The 17,286-nt window shown below is 49.5% G+C and overlaps 1 protein-coding gene across 2 annotated transcripts in view; it reads left to right on the top strand.

Annotated features, from left to right (window-relative positions):
• The window catches only part of EPHB1 (EPH receptor B1), a gene marked incomplete at its 3' end in the record, with an annotated part of 426,489 nt that extends 410,004 nt beyond the window's left edge, over positions 1-16,485 (top strand). For both annotated transcript variants that reach the window (XM_079922007.1, XM_079922006.1), the window contains 4 exons: positions 4,116-4,265; positions 10,749-10,942; positions 12,818-12,973; positions 16,377-16,485. In XM_079922007.1, coding sequence (XP_079778133.1) covers positions 4,116-4,265; positions 10,749-10,942; positions 12,818-12,973; positions 16,377-16,485 — 609 coding nt within the window. The remainder of the gene's footprint in view (positions 1-4,115; positions 4,266-10,748; positions 10,943-12,817; positions 12,974-16,376) is intronic.
• Positions 16,486-17,286: the final 801 nt, after the last annotated feature.

Below are 17,286 nucleotides of genomic sequence, written 5' to 3'. Positions count from 1 at the left end.
AACGCCCAGACACACAGAAGCATTACCCTTATGGGCATCTCTAGGATAAGTAACTAGCAAGGGAAATCAGTCCTATGCTCAGACTTTAGCCTGGAAAACTCCACAATTAGGTGGGTTCTAGAAACGAAAGCTACGAGCTGTGCCTAATGTCACTGTGGCAAGGCAGCGAGCTGTCTGGGTGGCACTGGAGATATCCTTCACTCCTTGAGAGTAGGGTTGAGTCTCGTCACTGCCAGGTTCCCAGCTGGGTGCCAGGCAGAGTGGGTGCTGCATAGATGCTTGTTGCAGGCTGGCTGAGGCTGAGGGACTAAAGTACCTCTATGCTGGAACCTTCTACCTGTTGGCGTCACTCCTGGTGGCAGGTGTAGATGTAAGTTATCAGCAGGTGCCCCTGCAGATGGCTAGGTTAAAATTCATCTGCTGTCAGACATCATCTCCTACTTTATCAAATCACACACACACAAAACACACACAAAACACACACACGATCTTTATAGTTTGTCTCATACCTGAATTAAGGCATGATTATCCTGAAGCAAACTTTTAGAGATGTTAAACTTTTGAAGAATTTCTGGGCAGCACAACCATTCAATGCCAAGCTTTACCTGGAAGGTCAGTGTAGGAAGTACACTGATAGCGGTGAGATGCCTCTCCCTCCACGCCTCTTCTCCCTCCCCCACATGCCAACAGTGCCCCCCTGATGCAGCTCTGGGGGAACCAGGTCCCTGCCGAATGCACACCTGCGACTTCAGCATCCCTGGGGGCATCGAGTCATCTGGTGCTTTGAGGAACCTCTGCAGGGGACAATGCTCTCTGCAAGCTCGGTGTTGTCCCCTCTTGCCCACGTGGGCACAGATTCCTTCCAGAGAGTCTCGCCTGTTCTCCATCCCCTGAGAATTCTTCCCTCATGCTTCTTCCCATCCAACAGAGCAAACCACTCCTTCCTCATGCTCCTTCCTCATGCCTGCATTGGTAATAACTGGGACCCTCAGAGAACTTTGCAGTCACAGGAATGCCTTGGCCTTGGACTTTCCAGTCCAGACTCCTCTTCAGGCAAGAAGACTTCCCTCACTAACAGAAGACCTGGTGGCTGCAACACTATTCCACTTCCTTTTCTCCTAGTCCCCTGCATGGAGCTGGTCACCATCATCTACATTAATAGATTTCCTTTCATGTCATTGAAGATAGGTTAAATAATCATCACCATAATTACCTCTGAGCATCAGAAGGCAACGCTGATGACATGATGTTTGAAAGGCTGAGAGGAAATCGAAAACTCCCAGAAGGAAAACACCCATCCCCATGCTCCCCTGGCTGCCTTGGAGGTCAGCGCCCCCTGCTCTCGTGGCAGAGGGCCGGGGTGACAAGCTGTCACCTGCCTGTCCGGCCACTCTTCTCAAAGCCTCTGCCACCTGCTGGGATGGGGGCGGGGTAGTGACAGGCCAAACTCCGTGTTCAGTGAGGCCCAACAGCGCAAGATGGCAGGAGGGCTGAGGCGCGTCAGTGGGCCTGGCACTGCTACTTGACATGCAGGAGGGAGGGCTCAACAGCTGTCACTGGTGGCCCCTGGGGTCTGCTCCAGACTCGGGAGAGAGGATACCTTCAGACTCCCACATTTCCTCTTTGAAGTTCAGAAGAATCACACTTTCGTCTCCCCTCCCTCCTCTCTCTGACACAAACAGATGCATAAAAGATAAGCCCTAACTCTCTTTTACCCACAGACCTACACGGCCAAGTTTTCTCTCTGTCTCTCTGTCACACACACTGGTAAGTTCTCACTCACAGAGTCTCATTCCCTCTCTCTCCCTCTCTCTCTCTCTCTCTCTCTCTCTCACACACACACACACACACACACACACTCACACTCACACTGCTCTCTCCTACCTCAAGTAACCCAGGTGTATTGAGAGACCAGAAACTGCTCCCCTCTGGGGGAGCCCCAGGCGCCCTCCAGGTGTGGCAATACCACCTCCCCTAATGGGGACACACAGCATGGGGTCCCTGCGCTGTCAGACACCTGCCTCAGGTGTCTGACAACTCCCTGTTCGCTGGCTGAGTTTTCTACCTCTCTTCCCAGCCATGGTACCGAGGAGATAAAGCCAGTAAATTCATTCATGTTTTGGGGAATGGTGAGAACAGAGCCTCCTGTTGCCTCGCAGCCCAAGCCTGCCCTCCAGGCATTTGTCACGTTGCTGGCATTTGAGCTGAGAATGTCTCCCACCACAAAAGCCTGCCATCTCCTGGGGGAAATCACGGCTGTCTTCTTGGCAGAAAGCTGGATGTGTGCCTGGGGAGGTCGGGGCCAGACAGCCTTTATTCCTCCCAGACCCCGGGTAGGAAACCAGGTAAAAATATACTTTGCAGTTTGCTCCTTTTTCTCTCACTTGTGCTCAGATTAACCACTTATACATTTTTTTTTTTTTTTTTTTTTTTGCGGTATGCGGGCCTCTCACTGTTGTGGCCTCTCCTGTTGCGGAGCACAGGCTCCGGACGCGCAGGCTCAGCGGCCATGGCTCAGGGACCCAGCCGCTCCGCGGCATGTGGGATCTTCCCAGACTGGGGCACGAACCCGTGTCCCCTGCATTGGCAGGCAGACTCTCAACCACTGCGCCACCAGGGAAGCCCTCCACTTATACATTTTTAAGGTATTTTTGCTAAAGTCCAACACATGTTTCTGGTGATTTGAACAGATCGTGGGAATGGTCAGTATAAAAATAACCTCCTTCAGCCGAGGCAGGAGGCAGATGAGAAGGGGGAGGAGATAGGGAGCTTCAGGTCTCATAGCCCAGGCATCGCAACGGGGCCGTGGGAGTGAAGTCCAATATTTGGCCTGGAGAATTGAAAATGAGGACCATTTGCTCTAGAGAATGATGAACTCCACCCTCGTAAGTGGTATCAGTGCCCTACAGAGCTGCTCTGCTCTCTGCTCCCCTCTATTTCCCCCGTGAGAGTTCCGTGCTCTAGCCATCCTGCATTGCTGGCAGTTACCATCTTCTCTGTTACCCCAGCATCTGCACAGGCTGCTCTCTGCCTGGACTTCCCTCCTCCCCACACTCTGCCTGATTAACTAGTTACCACGTGTATAGCGTGGACCCTCTATGCCAGGCCCTGCCCCAGCACTAGATGGAGCGTAATCCACTTATCCTCACGATGACCTGACTGTGTAAGTGTGATCACTACCCCCATTTTGGCAATGAGATACAGAGGCACAGAGAGGTTAGGTAACTTGCCCTAGGTGACACAGGTAGAAAGGGACAATACTGGTATCCACACCTGGCCAAAGGCTTCAGGAAACTGCCCTTCTGACTGCTCCTGTCCACCTTCCCTGACCCCTTCCTATGTTAGGGAGTTTCCTCTGGTTCTCAGAACACCCCGTATCTGCCTCGGCCTCACCCTCATCACTTTCCACCTTGTTAACAATATGTATTAAGTTTCTGTTTTCTTGTCTGCCTCCCCATGCTTGCCCAGCTTGAGGGCAGGGCCCCTGGCTGGCTCAGCCCTGGGACACCAGCTCCTCAGAAAGGGCCTGGCACAAAGCAGTGCTTCTTGCCTATTTGTTGACGGGGTGCATGGATGGATGGATAGCAACGCCTTAGGTAAACAAAACAGGCCAAGTTCTGGCGGACAAACCAAGGGCCAAGCAGAGAGCCGAAGTGGAAACTCCCAGGGTGGGATCGGAGGGTAAAATGGAGAAACAAACCTAAGGGTGGCCCTTTAGAACAATGTGTCTGCAGCTCTGCATGTCGACCTGCACAGAAGGGCAGGGAGGAGAGCCAGCATCTATCCGCTCTGGGCCTGGTAAACCCAGTGCAGCTGGGGCTGCCTGCAGGCTGCAGAGTGAGGAAAACCTGTCCCCCAGGGCTGGAGCACAAGGCAAGTGGGGCAGAGGGGCGGCGCAGCGTGATCTTGTAGTCAGGGGTGTCCCAGGAGGTATTACCAATCACTGCCTTCGTGTTTGCTTGTTTTGCTTCCTTCTGGCCCAAGTGTTGTGACTCATACATGCTGCGGGACAGCAGAGCATCACCTGCCTGTCACGGCACGGTGCCCACTTTATTCTCACGCACCTTCAGCTAGGAACCCTATGGTTGGGCTGACCAGGTTTCTCCTTCCCACAGGGAGGCAAGATCCCCGTGAGATGGACGGCTCCAGAGGCCATCGCCTACCGCAAGTTCACGTCTGCCAGCGACGTCTGGAGCTACGGGATTGTCATGTGGGAAGTCATGTCGTTTGGAGAGAGACCCTATTGGGATATGTCCAACCAAGATGTGAGTGTCAGTGGCACCTGGCTGCTACAACCCTTACCCCAGGGGTCCCACAGGCCATGGCATGCCAAGCCCACCTATCTGTTTTCTGCTTGGGGCCTCAGAACGTGAACGTGAGGTGTCCAGGGCAGGGGATATTGGATCCCCTTGGCACCAATATTTGAACTAATCAAAGAGCCCAGCATGACCCCAAAGTCTGTAAAGATGCCCAGGGCAATGCAGGAGACAATGGGCTGGTTCCGAATGGCCAGGAACCATGAATAGATCAGGCCCAAAGTGAATCAGGAAATTCTACCCCACTTCAGACCTCCATCATCACGTGTAAAGGAAGGGAAGCCGTGCTGGTGGCAGGGCGGGCCTGGCTTCCAGGCTGCTCTGCTCTGACAGATGTGCTGTGTTGAGCCAGCTGCAGCTTCTGTCTGGGACTCACACCTCTCCGCTTTAAAGAGAGGAATTAATCGTAAAAGCCCTTCTTTCCTGAGAATCCGCTCTTCTGGGAGTCTGTGTCACCTGTCAGTGAAGGAGGTGCTGAGTGAGAGTCCCAAGGCTGGTCAGCTTCAGATGGGCCTCAGGAGGGGACCTGTCTGAGTGGAGGTCAGCAACAACCTTCCAGGCCACTCACAAGGGACAGGGGGAAAGGAAAGGGCCATCTGAGATGCTTTAAGCAGAGGCATTTTGGGGAGGTGTTCCAGAGGGGACCCTTTGCTACATAATTACTAAAAGGTAGGAAGACTTTGAGGATGATTTGCTTTGGTAAGGTCCCAGTCAAAATCCTACCTGGATTCCCCCACTGCCTTGGACCCTGAGCTGTTCCCCAGGACCACTCCTCCTTTGTGTTCTGAATACATGCCCTCCCCTTGGAGAGTCTGCAGTGTCAGTGTTACCTCTGTTCTCTGCTTGCTCTTCCCATCACCTCGGGGGACAGTTATTATCTTTCCCAACTTCCAAGCAAGAAGAGGCAGAGCTGGCCCAGTCCAGATGGGGAAACCAGCCACCCCATAAGCACCTACAGAGTGGGTAGGCTCTTCGTTACTCGTAAACTGGAGAAGTCTGCCCCCAGCCAGCCCTCTATCCAGACAGACGTTCCGAGCCATGGCTGTCGCTCATAAGGTTGAGAAAGGTGGCCATCTGGGAGTCCAGGAAACACTTTCCAATGAGCCAAAATGGGAGCTGGGTGCTGCCGTGACAGTGGGTAGAGTGGCTTCAGCCCAGAGCAGGTGAAATGGCTGCGTCCTTAACCAGGTCCTGCTGCCGACCATGTGTGGCATCTAGGTCCTCTATTATCTCTGATTATCCATGCTTTGTCTCTGCTCCTGTAGCATGTCAAATCGGTAAGTGTTGGAATTGATGCCAAGGCTGCTTTCATGAAATCAAGTGCACCCTGGTTTTGTCCATACTGTCAGCTAGATGAGTAATAAACGTTAGCCGGAAAACGCAGACCCATTTTGTCCTGCCCGGAGACTGTAATCCGATTAAGCTCAATTCAGCACGCATGGAACGGATTATGAAACTCTGACAGGCAAGATTTGACATTCAAGATATTCTCAGCAAATGCATTCACCTCTGCTGAAAACAAGTGAAGTTTCTGATATTAGACTTCCAGAATTCCCAAATCATTCATTCAACGAACACTCAGGGTATGCTAACTGTGACTAAGCATTGTGCTTGTCGGCTCTGTTCTTGGGGGGGTTTATAGCCCAGTGGCACATACACAGGGCTGTGGGAACATTTTGGGGGGAGGTAAGGAAGGTTTCCAGATATTTGACACTTGAGCTGGGCCTCAAAGGGAATAAGGACATCTGCAAAGTAGCTGTTTATTCTAATTTTATTGTATTTCTCCAAAATAAAGCCTCTCAGCATTGTTCCAAGTACCATTCCACTCTCTGTGGAAGGCGGAGGGTGACTTTTGCCCATTCAGAAGGTATCTTCTGACCCAGCCTGGGAGAGAGGCAGGAGGGGCTCCCAGCAGCTCGGGCTGCAGCCCGACTCATCAGAAACCACTGAGGTGGTGGCAATAAAGGATTTTACAGATGACAATTGAAAGGCTTTACGAAAGAGAATTGCAGAGGCAAGTCAGAGTGCTGGTAATTGGGCTTCCGGAGCCCAGGAAGGTCTTTGAACATGTACAGAGTTTGTCAGCCAGAGAGAGAACTTGGAAGTTCTACGGCTTGGATCTGATTGACAGAGATAATGAGAGTGGCAGTGTCTGTGGGGAGAAGCTGTGGTTTTACTGAAACATCAGAGCTCATCTTAACCCCCTCTGCCCTGGATCCTCCACTGCTCTGAGCTCCTCCACTTTTCTCCCTCCGCATGGAAGGTCGAGGAAGCCCGCCCACCGCCCAACTTCACTAATGAAAAGTGCACGTCTGGGGGCAGCCAGGAGCCCCTCTGGGGACAGGAGAGCAAGGGGAGGGGCCCTGCTCCTTTCCCAGAGGAGCTCCAGCCCTGGTCCCCAGTCCAGACCACCTGTCCCTGGTCCCCACCTAATACCCGCACCTGCCATCTCGGGGTACAGGTGAGCAAAGGCAGCCCTTGCCCCATCCCGTTGCTGCAGACCATTCAAAGCAAGTCAGCCCTGCTCCGTGACAGCTGCCGAGACTGGTTCTCGCTGCCACACTCGCCATCACCTTCTGTCTGGAGACGCCATCTGATCTCATTTCAATCTCCAGTCTTTTCAGCATCCATTTATCTCATCCTGTTGTGGACCAAGGAAAGGGGCCCAGGACTCGCTCTGATTTTTCTATTCTGCTCAGCAGGACCCCCTCTGCCCCCAAGCTTGGGCCATATCTTTCTTCACAATGCAGACGCAGTCACTGGCGTTTGGACTGAAAGTGGTTCTCCTGCCTCCTACCTGTTTTCTCCATACCTGCCAGTGAAGCAGGCATGACAGGGAGTGATCCCAAAGCCCCATTAGAGGACTACAATTCCTTTTTCAAAATAACGATGTTTTAATTCGATTGTAAGTTATATGTATTTGGAAAATTTAGAAAACACCCAGATCCTTAAAAAGAACAAAAATCTCCAAAGGCATAGTGCTTCAGAGAAAGACTTGACTAGATAAATATTACCCATACAGCAATTAATGACGTAGTACTTTTTCTTTGGAGTGGAGGGTAAAGCTTTTATTTTTTTCATATGTGCAAGAAGCGTCAATGCTCCCAGAGCATCTATTCGAGTAATAACAACAAAGTTATCTAGAAGAAATAGCAAATAGGAATTCCCTGGTGGTCCAGTGGTTAGGACTCTGTGCTTTCCGATTTTTCACTCCCAAGGGCATGGGTTCGATCCCTGGTCAGGAACTAACATCCCTCAAGCTGCGAGGCGGGGCCAAACATTAAAAAAAAAAAAAAAAAGCAAATGGAATAAAGTCCCATTTGTAAACAAGAGCATGGGAAGGGGGCTCCTCTATCCTCTGTCCTGAAAGGTGAGATACAGAGAGGGAGGTGGCATTTACCAAGTCCCCACTACATGCTTGGTGCTTCCCAAACACCATCTTCCTGGACCTCCAGTTGGCCGGCAGCAGAACAGCAACCCTCTTTGAAGAGAAGACCTCCACTGTAATAGACGTGGCTGCAGTGACAGCCTCCATGTGATGATGGGATTCTTTCTACTCATATGTGTGGTGCTCAATGCTTATCACCTCACTGTGTCATTTAATCCTTCTCACACCCCCATCTGTGCAGTTTCAGGAAGTCAACTGACTCTCCCAAGTTTCTGGAGCTAATAAGAAATGGAACTAGGATCTGAACCCAGACCTCCAAGGTCTATGCCCCTGATGGCAATGCCACACCATCACTAACACAGTGCGTGGGGCTACACTCCTGTGGACCTGCAGGGAGAAGGAATCAGTGACTCTCTGATGTCCTCTTAAAAGGAAAGTCAGCACATCAAACAAACAGAGGAAGTACAGAAACACACGCCAGGATGGTGTTCCAAAAATTCCAACGAGGTGGCCTGCAGAAGAGCTGGGGGAAAAGCAGCTTAGTGGTGTCCAGTCGAAAGCTCACAGACGGAAGAGTCAGCACGTGCCTGGGTCCCCAGTCTCTCGATGCTCTGCCAGGAGTGCTCGGGTCAGCTGGTCACACCCCTGAGTTGCGCCCCCTTAGAGGGCTCCTTCCTCTTACGGGCAGATGGGAGAGTAATCTTGTTGGGGGGAACATTTGTGTTTGGGAATCTGGTCATCAAATAATTTGGGCAGCAATGCCAGTGGTTTAAGGGGAACAGGAGCTGCCCTACACTGGAAGACTTTGGGGGCCCCTAACCCCCAAAAGAAGTTGAATTTGGACCAGCCCCTCCTGCTGGTCCCACCTAGCTTGTCCTTAGGCAGCCCAGAAAGAGCTCGTGGGGCCATTCAGTGGGTAATCCCACTTGTCCCCTTGGTGAGTGGGGACTCTGTGACAGGGCCCCTTAATCTGGCTGCTTGGAAGGAGCTGGAAAGGATGCCAGTTTTAAGCAAGGCTATTCATCCTCATGGATTACTTGGTTTAGCTCCATACCCCTGTTTCCTACCGTGAAGACATCAAATAGCTCCAAGGACTGTTTTCCAGGCTGAGATTCCTGTGGCATCCCCACAGAGCCTAGGAAGAGTGGGTTTCAAGGTATTCAGAACTTAAACTCAGGGACTTCCCTGGTGGTCCAGTGGGTAAGACTCCACGCTCCCAATGCAAGGGGCCCAGGTTCGATCCCTGGTCGGGGAACTAGATCCCACATGCATACTGCAACTAAGACTCGGCACAGATAAATAAATAAATAAATATTAAAAAAAAAATTAAACTCAGATACCCCTGTGATTTTTTCCCAACCCTATCCCTTAGTAGCTTCGTGCCCTCAGGCAAATGACTTCCCTGTTTGTGCATTCATTTCCTCATGGGGAAAATAGGGCTAAAATGCCCTCCTCAGAGGATAACAGGTAATTTGACTGACAACAGTCTGGCTAAGATAAACATTTGTTAGTGGTATAAAATATTATTCAAAAGTGCATATTCCCAGTTGCTGTTTTTTTATAAAGTGGTCACATTGGTGTGGCTTGTATGCTTGTTTGTTTTTCTGTCACATCGAATAGAAGGAATAATACACCTTGATTATCTCTAATGACTTCAGGTTATTATATTATCTCATGCCCCATCTCATGCCCTGTATCCTGTGCATAGAATTTGTAAAACTATAAACTGATTGAGAATGTTCACTTTCTGACCAATTTACAAAGTAAAAAAAAAAGAATAATCAGTTGAAATGAATCTGACATTTTTTAAAGTAGAGGCAAAAATACCTGAAAATCCCTGAACTCCAAATTATTCCCTATGTTGTTAAAGGTGCTTTAACTGTTTATATTAATGTAAAGTCAATGCCTAATTATTATAGAAAATAAACGTACAAAGAAACAAAAAGAAAAACACAAAGGGCATTCATGTTTCTGCCTGCCCAGAGGCAACCACCGTTAGTTCCATGATACAGATCCTTCCAAGGACTTTTCTATGCATGTGTGTAATTATTAGTTTTTGTTTTGTTTTGATTCTTGCTTTTTTACAAAAGCAAGCTTATACCATACCTGCTTTATACCATACCTGCACTTACGCAGCCTGCTGTTTTGCCTAATATTACAATGTGAGTATATTTCCATTTCAATAGGCACATTTTTGTAACATCTTAAGGCCTGCATTGTATTCCTGGCCTTCCATTGTGTTATAATAAATTACAGAGCAGGCATAATTGTTTTAAATGAATTAGAAATTAAGAAGTAAAGGGTGAAAAACACAACAATCTGAAGAACAGAAAAAGGACTTAAAGATCCTAAAATCTTTGCAAAACTGTCCCCTGGAGTCTGCGAAAATTAACAAAACCTGATTGGAGATATTCATGTTGGATCACCTTGTTATTTCCACTGTTGTCATTGTACCGAACCAATTTGTTTAACTAGATTATCTTCTACCCAATTCCTGTCGCTGCCTCATGAAGGTTAAGGCAGAAGGTGCCTAGGAAGCATCTAGAGGGTCCCTGGCATGGAGTAGGCCCTCCATCAAATTGTGATCCCTTCTCCCACTTTCTTTTCCCGTAGCAGTGAAAGGATGAGGTCACGATGGGCTTTGGTGGGTGTCCTTTGCAAATAGTTGGCACGTTTCCCATGTGCCATTGTTTCATCTGCCCTGGTGCCACCAGCTGCCAATAAGGCAGAATTGGGCCTGACGTCCTCTCAGGGAGAAGCTCAAACCATTCTTCAGTAAACATTTACAGCCATCTAGTGCGTGTCAGGCCCTGTGCCAGGTGCTGGGGACACAAAGGCACAAGAAGAGGTGGGCCCTGCTTTCTGGGAACTCACAGTGTAGGGGGAAAAGCCAAGTACATGTAAAATCTCTTACTGCGGGAGGTATAGGAGCACAGAAGGCGGGGCACCTGGGGTAAGGAGGCTCCATCCTCGGAAGCTAATTTGTGAATGACTGGCTGGTGGCTCATCCCCAATCACACCTGTTCCCATGTGTGTCACTGCAGGTCATCAATGCCATTGAGCAGGACTACAGGCTGCCCCCACCCATGGACTGCCCAGCTGCTCTACACCAGCTCATGCTGGACTGCTGGCAAAAAGACCGTAACAGCCGGCCCCGATTTGCAGAGATTGTCAACACCCTGGACAAGATGATCCGGAACCCAGCAAGTCTCAAGACTGTGGCAACCATCACCGCCGTGTGAGTCTAGTGGAGCCGGGTGGCTCCTAGGGGTGAGTGGTCTCACAGTCAGGCAGGGCCCAGAGCGAGGCTCCTAGCCTTCAGTCTACTGAGAGCAAGGGGGAGACAGCTGAGCTTATCCACGGATGGAAGAAGTTCCAACACTCTTCCCTTCCTTTTTCTCTTCCATCTCTCTGAAATATCCCCTGCCTCCAGCATGGGCTGTAGACAGATGAAAAGATAACATATCTGTATCTCTACCTTCCATTGGCCTCAGATGGGCTGGGCACTGGGCTCTGTAGTAGTTGAGTGTATCTGGTCTGACTGGTATGAGACCCCACTTGTGGGCAATCCTGTTTCAGGAAGGCACCCTTTCTGTTAACCACACCAGCGCATGAGGCAGGTGGAGCTGCAGACTTGGAACCTTGGCCAACCTATTAACAGGTAAAGGCCCTGACTGATGTGGGACAAAGAAATTCAGAGCAGTTGGATTTGTTATAAGCAAATGCACAGAACTGTCAGCTGTCAGCCACAGTCAGCTGTACATCACTCCTTTACATTTGCAGAGTGAACTCATTTGTTAATTCATCCTTTCGACCAGAGTTTATTGGGTGCTTATGTGCTAAGCACTGTGCCCTTGCTGACTGTATAGAATAAGCAAGATAGACATGCCCTCATGGAGCTTAGAATCATTTAGGAGCAGCGAACATTAATCAGATGATTGCCCAAAGAAATACAAACTGAGACTTCACTGGCCAGTGCGGCAGGGAAGTGCCTGATGCTTGGAGAGCATACACCTTGGTCTGGCGTCAGGGAGGCGACCCTGATGCCTGTTATTTTGGTTGCGAGCTGAGGAGGGAGGGTGCGTTAACTGAATGAAAGGAAGATGGGAGTAGAGAGTCAGGGTTCCAGATCAAGGGTACAGCATGTGCAGAGGCCCGAGTGTGCGAAGGACAGGGCCAGCGTGTTGGGAGTGCAGTTTGTGGGGGGACCAGGTGGGGACTGGGGCTGGTGAGGTGGGCGAGAGACAGACACTCAGAGCCTTTAGGCCCTGCTAAGACTTCGGAGCTTGGTTTTCAGAGCAATGATCACCCACTGAAGGGTTTGACATGAATCAGGTCAGGAGTTGGGTTATTGTCAGGATCACATCTCCATATTTTAAAGAGCACCAGGCTATAACATGGACCTGTTGTTGAGGGGACCATGAAGACAGAGTTGGTAGGAGGTCATGGCAGTAGTAACCATGGTAGAGAAGAGAGCATCTTAAGTCAGGCTAATGGTGTGGAAAGAAACGTTGAGTTTGAGAGATTTTGAAGGTCAAATCTTTATGACTTGGTGAAGGGTTGGGCACGGGTGCTGAAAGTGAGGGCGATGTGAAGATGGTACCCTGATTTCTGGACTGGGTACCTGGGGTGGGGGGTTCTGCTTTGAGAACATGCCCGAGAAGATCAGTGGTGGGCTGCTCTGTTCCATTTCTTTCTGTTAGCTGAGGACGGAACCCGGAGGAAAAAATGTTACCGATAGATTTGGAGAGGTTGCAGTGAACTTTATATATTTGTTAAAGGAGCATATCTTTGGTTGGTGAAGCTCTTAGATTTCAGTTTACAAAGGAGTTGTGGTCCTTCTCTTCCTTTCAGACTGCCTGCTGTGCCAGTCTGCCCGTCTGGGCTGACCGGCTGGGACAGAGCCCAGAGCCAGGGGGACTGGCCACCTGGCCTTGAGAAACCATGCAAGCTCAGGATTGTGTAGGGAAGGAAGGGTCAGCCTGGGTTTCCTGCATAATCCTCATCCCACCAGGGGTGCTGAACCTCCATGAAGTCTGCCGTCCGCCCAGAGTGTGCCTCTGCCCATGCGCCCCTGCAGCTGTGGGGTCACCTACTCCCCTCTGTCTTCCAGGCCTTCCCAGCCCCTGCTCGACCGTTCCATCCCAGACTTCACTGCCTTTACCACCGTGGATGACTGGCTCAGTGCCATCAAAATGGTCCAGTACAGGGACAGCTTCCTCACCGCCGGCTTCACCTCCCTCCAGCTGGTCACCCAGATGACGTCGGAGTGAGTGACGGGAATCACCTCTGTCCGGCCCATGGGTGGGGTCAAGGCTCCCTGCCTGCAATCACCCGTGGTGCAAGTCATGCCTTCTGGCCTCATCCTCAGGGCTCCACCTCAGCGCAGAATCGGACCTGGTGGGGAAGCGCCTTGGGAAGACGGAGGGCTGGGGTGGGGAGGCCCAGATCTATTCTGGGTCCCAAATGAGAGTTCTTCAAAGTCACAGCCATATGTCATTTGCCTAATCACTGAGAGTCTCTCCTCTGTTTAAGTTTTTAAACTCAGCCCATCAAAGAGAGCATCCAGCTGGAAAGAACACAGCCAGCCAGCACTTTAAACAGCATAGCAGGAAGAGGCAGAGCCTGATTCAGCAGCAATCTCCGATGTACTGGGAGCCTGTCTTCGTGCTTAGACAGCGCTTGTAAATAAGCCGACGTTTCCATCCCCCACTAGTTATTTTCTAGGCTGCAACCCCCATAAGAGTGTGGAAGAATACAAAAACTAAAATTATTCAAATCAGATGATAGCCAGAAAGGGTCTTAAAGGCCCACGTAGTCCATCATTTCCCCAAGAATGTTCTGAGCGGTACCCGCTCTGGGAAATGTTAATAGGTTCTCCTTGGAAAAAAGGTCCCATGGTCAAATAAATTTGGGAAATACTGAGCACTTTAGCACTCTCTTGGAGAGTCACTCCACATATTAGCATTGTAAAGGCCGTAAGAAATCCCGAAGTAAAGAAACCCACATAAAATTATTAAATACCATGGAAGCGTATTTCAGAGGGGTGGGGTTTTCTGGGCCTGCATTTTGGGAAATCTCTATTTAGTTCCACCCCTTCTATTCAGCGATTCAGAAAGGAGGTGATGTTAGTGCCTGAAGACTCGGCCATCAGGAGTGACAAAGCGGGAACAGAAGCCTGCTTTCCTGACTGCCGGGTCCATATGTTCCAGCCTGTCCATCCAGGGCCACATGGGGCCATACTTGGCTATACACACCCTGGAGTCGCCTGGGCGTCTTTAACTACTGACGTCTGATTCCTACACCCAATGTAGATCTTCTGATTCATTTGGTACATGGTGAGACCTGGGCATCAGGATGTTAAAACTCCCCAGGTGATTCTAATGTGCAGCAAAGCTTGGGAACCACTGGATAGAGTGGGCAAGTCGAATTTTGAATACATACACACACACGCACACGCACACGCACACGCACACACACACACACACACACAGAGCAGGGACCTTACCAGCTGCCCAGCTGTGACGTGTACTAACGGCACCAGGGTTGGTAGCCTATGACACACATTTTCCCTGACAGAGGATAAATCAGTCCGCCAGGCAGTTGACAAACACTTATTGATCACCTGTTCTGTGTCAGGTTCAGTGCTGGGTGCTGGGATTCCCTGCTGGGGCAGGCCAGTTGCTGAGTCCCAGGGGAGAGGCAGGGGTCATCCATCCTGAGTAGTTGAGCCCCAGGGGGATGGCTTATTGAAAGTCAGCCTTCCAACCCAGATTCTGGCTCTGCAGTCAGTCTTCATAGAGTCCAGCTTCATGTCTCTCAAGTTTATTCTTGCCTGAAATGATGGAACCTCCAGTTTCTCCCAGGAAATGACTTGGATGTGCCTCTAGCCTTGGATCCACTCAACACCAGAATTCACTTTTTCAAACCTGAGTTCATTTCCTGGTGATGCCTAAAAACGTCCTTACCATTATGAGTTATCGTCAGACACCAAAAATAAACACTAACCCCTTCCCAGTGGAGAACCAGCTTTCCCAGCCCACAGAGCTGAAAAGCATGCCGGGGCTCAGGGGCAGAGTGGGCGTCCATGAAGGCAGGGCTGCGCCTGCTTTCCCACTGTCATGGGGCTGCGTACGGGGACCATCATCACCCGATCCCCCACAAACTGAAGGAGTCAAATGGAGTAATTCCCTCAGTCTGGGAATAGCCACATGAAAAAAGAGCTAGAGGAAAAATAAAAGGAAAGTGAAACTGAAAAGTAAGGGATTTACTTCAAAGTAAAAAATGTCCACACACTATTGGAGCACTCTCGTTTGCTACTTGAGAGAAAAAAGGCAGGAAAAGAATATGTGTACGTAAATAAAGTAGATTGAGGGACCATTTGTGAATTCAAAATCCAAGCATACCTCTCAAACTTGTGTGCTGAAAAGACGTGGGCAATTTGACAATCTAGACCAGTGACAGCCCTCGGGGGACTGAGAGCCAGCTGAAAGGAGGGGTCAGGAGAGCGCAGGCATTGTGGACAGGGGCCCAGCACAGGGGCCTCCTCATACACCTTGTGCACAGTGCACAGAGCGATCTGCTCGGCTGCGGCAGGGGGGGTCCTCAGGGAATACAGTCAGGACGTTAGAAGAATTCTGAGAGCAGCCCTGCAGGGTGGCTGAGAGCCAGGCCATCCTGAATTTGAAGCCCAGCTCCTCCACTGCTTACCTGCTGTGTGATCTTGAGCATGTTACTTAACTTCTCTGAGCCCTACTCTAGAAAGGGGCAAATAATAATAGTGCCCACCTCTTGGTTTGTGCTAAGAGGTAAGTGGAATAGTACATACAAGGCAACTGGCCTATTGTCTGCCTGCAGGACACACATGAGAAATGATGGCTGGTAAATTATTATCATTGACTCTGAGTGGTTTGACAGTTTTTATGAAATGCTTCCATAGGTATAAATAAGTTAGTACATGGCACATGGGAAGCACTCAAGTACTGTAATATTATTAACTAAAAAAAGATGTATGGGTCTCCCCAAAGACAAGTATAAGCCATGAACTTGTTCATATTAAGATTCACAGTTCAGAGATGAATCCAGTGCAAATCCCTACCCTAAACATCTTCCTTGGATTCCTGCTCGGGCAGATATTTGAAAGTTATTTTGAGATCACCCTTCTTAAAAATTCATGACGTTAAAATTCAAACAGAGGCAGAAAATGGAAACTCAGGGGAAAACATCAGAAAACCAGGCAAGCCTCACATCTTTTCAATCACAGTGGGTGATCACTAATTTAGGCAGAAACCTCACAGAATAACTGAAGCCCCATACAGTGTGTGCTTGCATTGTTAAAAAAAAAATAGCAGAGGAAAGTTCTAGCCCACCTAGGGTCATGGACACAAGGAAGGGCTGCTCCAGAACCCGCAGGCAAGCAACAAGGCACAGCACTTCCAGGGTCATCTAAGTTGGAGGGGGCATTGGAGGTGGGGGCCACTGCTTGGAGGAAGTGAGATAGAGCAAGAGAATATCTAGTTAGGTGTTTTTCAGACTCGGGTAAACTTGGGCTCATTAGAGTTTAAACACTTTTATTTGCCTACCCCACTATTATCAGGAGCTTGCCTTCTGTGACGAGTTTTGATCTGTGAAAAGCACTAACGTGCCTTCTTTTGTGGCTTTTTCCCACCTAGAGACCTCCTGAGAATAGGCGTCACCTTGGCAGGTCATCAGAAGAAGATCCTGAACAGCATCCTGTCTATGAGGGTCCAGATGAGTCAATCACCAACGGCAATGGCATGAGAACTCTCGTTTTCTGCGGGGAGGAGAGGAAGGAAAAGGACCAGGCTCGGGGGGGAACCAGAGGTTGACCACTGTGGAATGTCCTGGAGAGACTGGCTTTTCAGCTGAGAAATGCATTCTCATCAACGAAGAATAAACTGGACCTATTCCTAATAGGCAACCTTCATTTCTCAGTGACAGACGCAGGTTTAAGATGACGTGGGAAACCAAATATGTAAGAATAAAAATACACAAAGGTGATGTTTGACGGAAGTGAAGACAAAACAATATGTGTCTGGGGCACCAAGCGTGAACACAGCTCCCACCCTGGGTGGGCTGGAGTCATCCATCTACAAGAAGAAAGGGAAGGAGGTAGAGGGAAGAAACAGAAGCAATTTCCCATTTTCTTCCTCACCAATGACATTCTTTTCTTTTCTCCTTTTGTCCTCCTCCCTGAGTCCTCACCCTCCCCCCACATCCATCTCCCTTTGCTCATGACTCGTGTAGGGAAGTTTCTTCAAACAAACCCCAGCTCCTGAGTCTCCAGATGTTCTGTCAGTTGCCAAAGGACCTTGCTGACCACTGCATGGGGAATCCAACCAATTCAATTAATGTCTTCATATTGAAGAAGAGATGTACCTTCAATTGAAACCTTGTTTTTCTTTTGTTTGCATTTTCTGCAAAAAGGAAAAAAGAAACCACAAATTGGAAAAAGAAAAAAAAAAAGAAAAACCTGTTTCCGTGTTCAAGGGCACGCCTATGTATGTCTGTGTTATAAAATGACCACTTGTTCGTAACAGATGCAAACAAGAAAGAACTGGG

This window comes from Stenella coeruleoalba (genome assembly GCF_951394435.1).
Source record: "Stenella coeruleoalba genome assembly, chromosome: 5".
NCBI lineage: Eukaryota > Metazoa > Chordata > Mammalia > Artiodactyla > Delphinidae > Stenella > Stenella coeruleoalba.
This window is presented reverse-complemented; position numbering and strand designations above follow the sequence as displayed.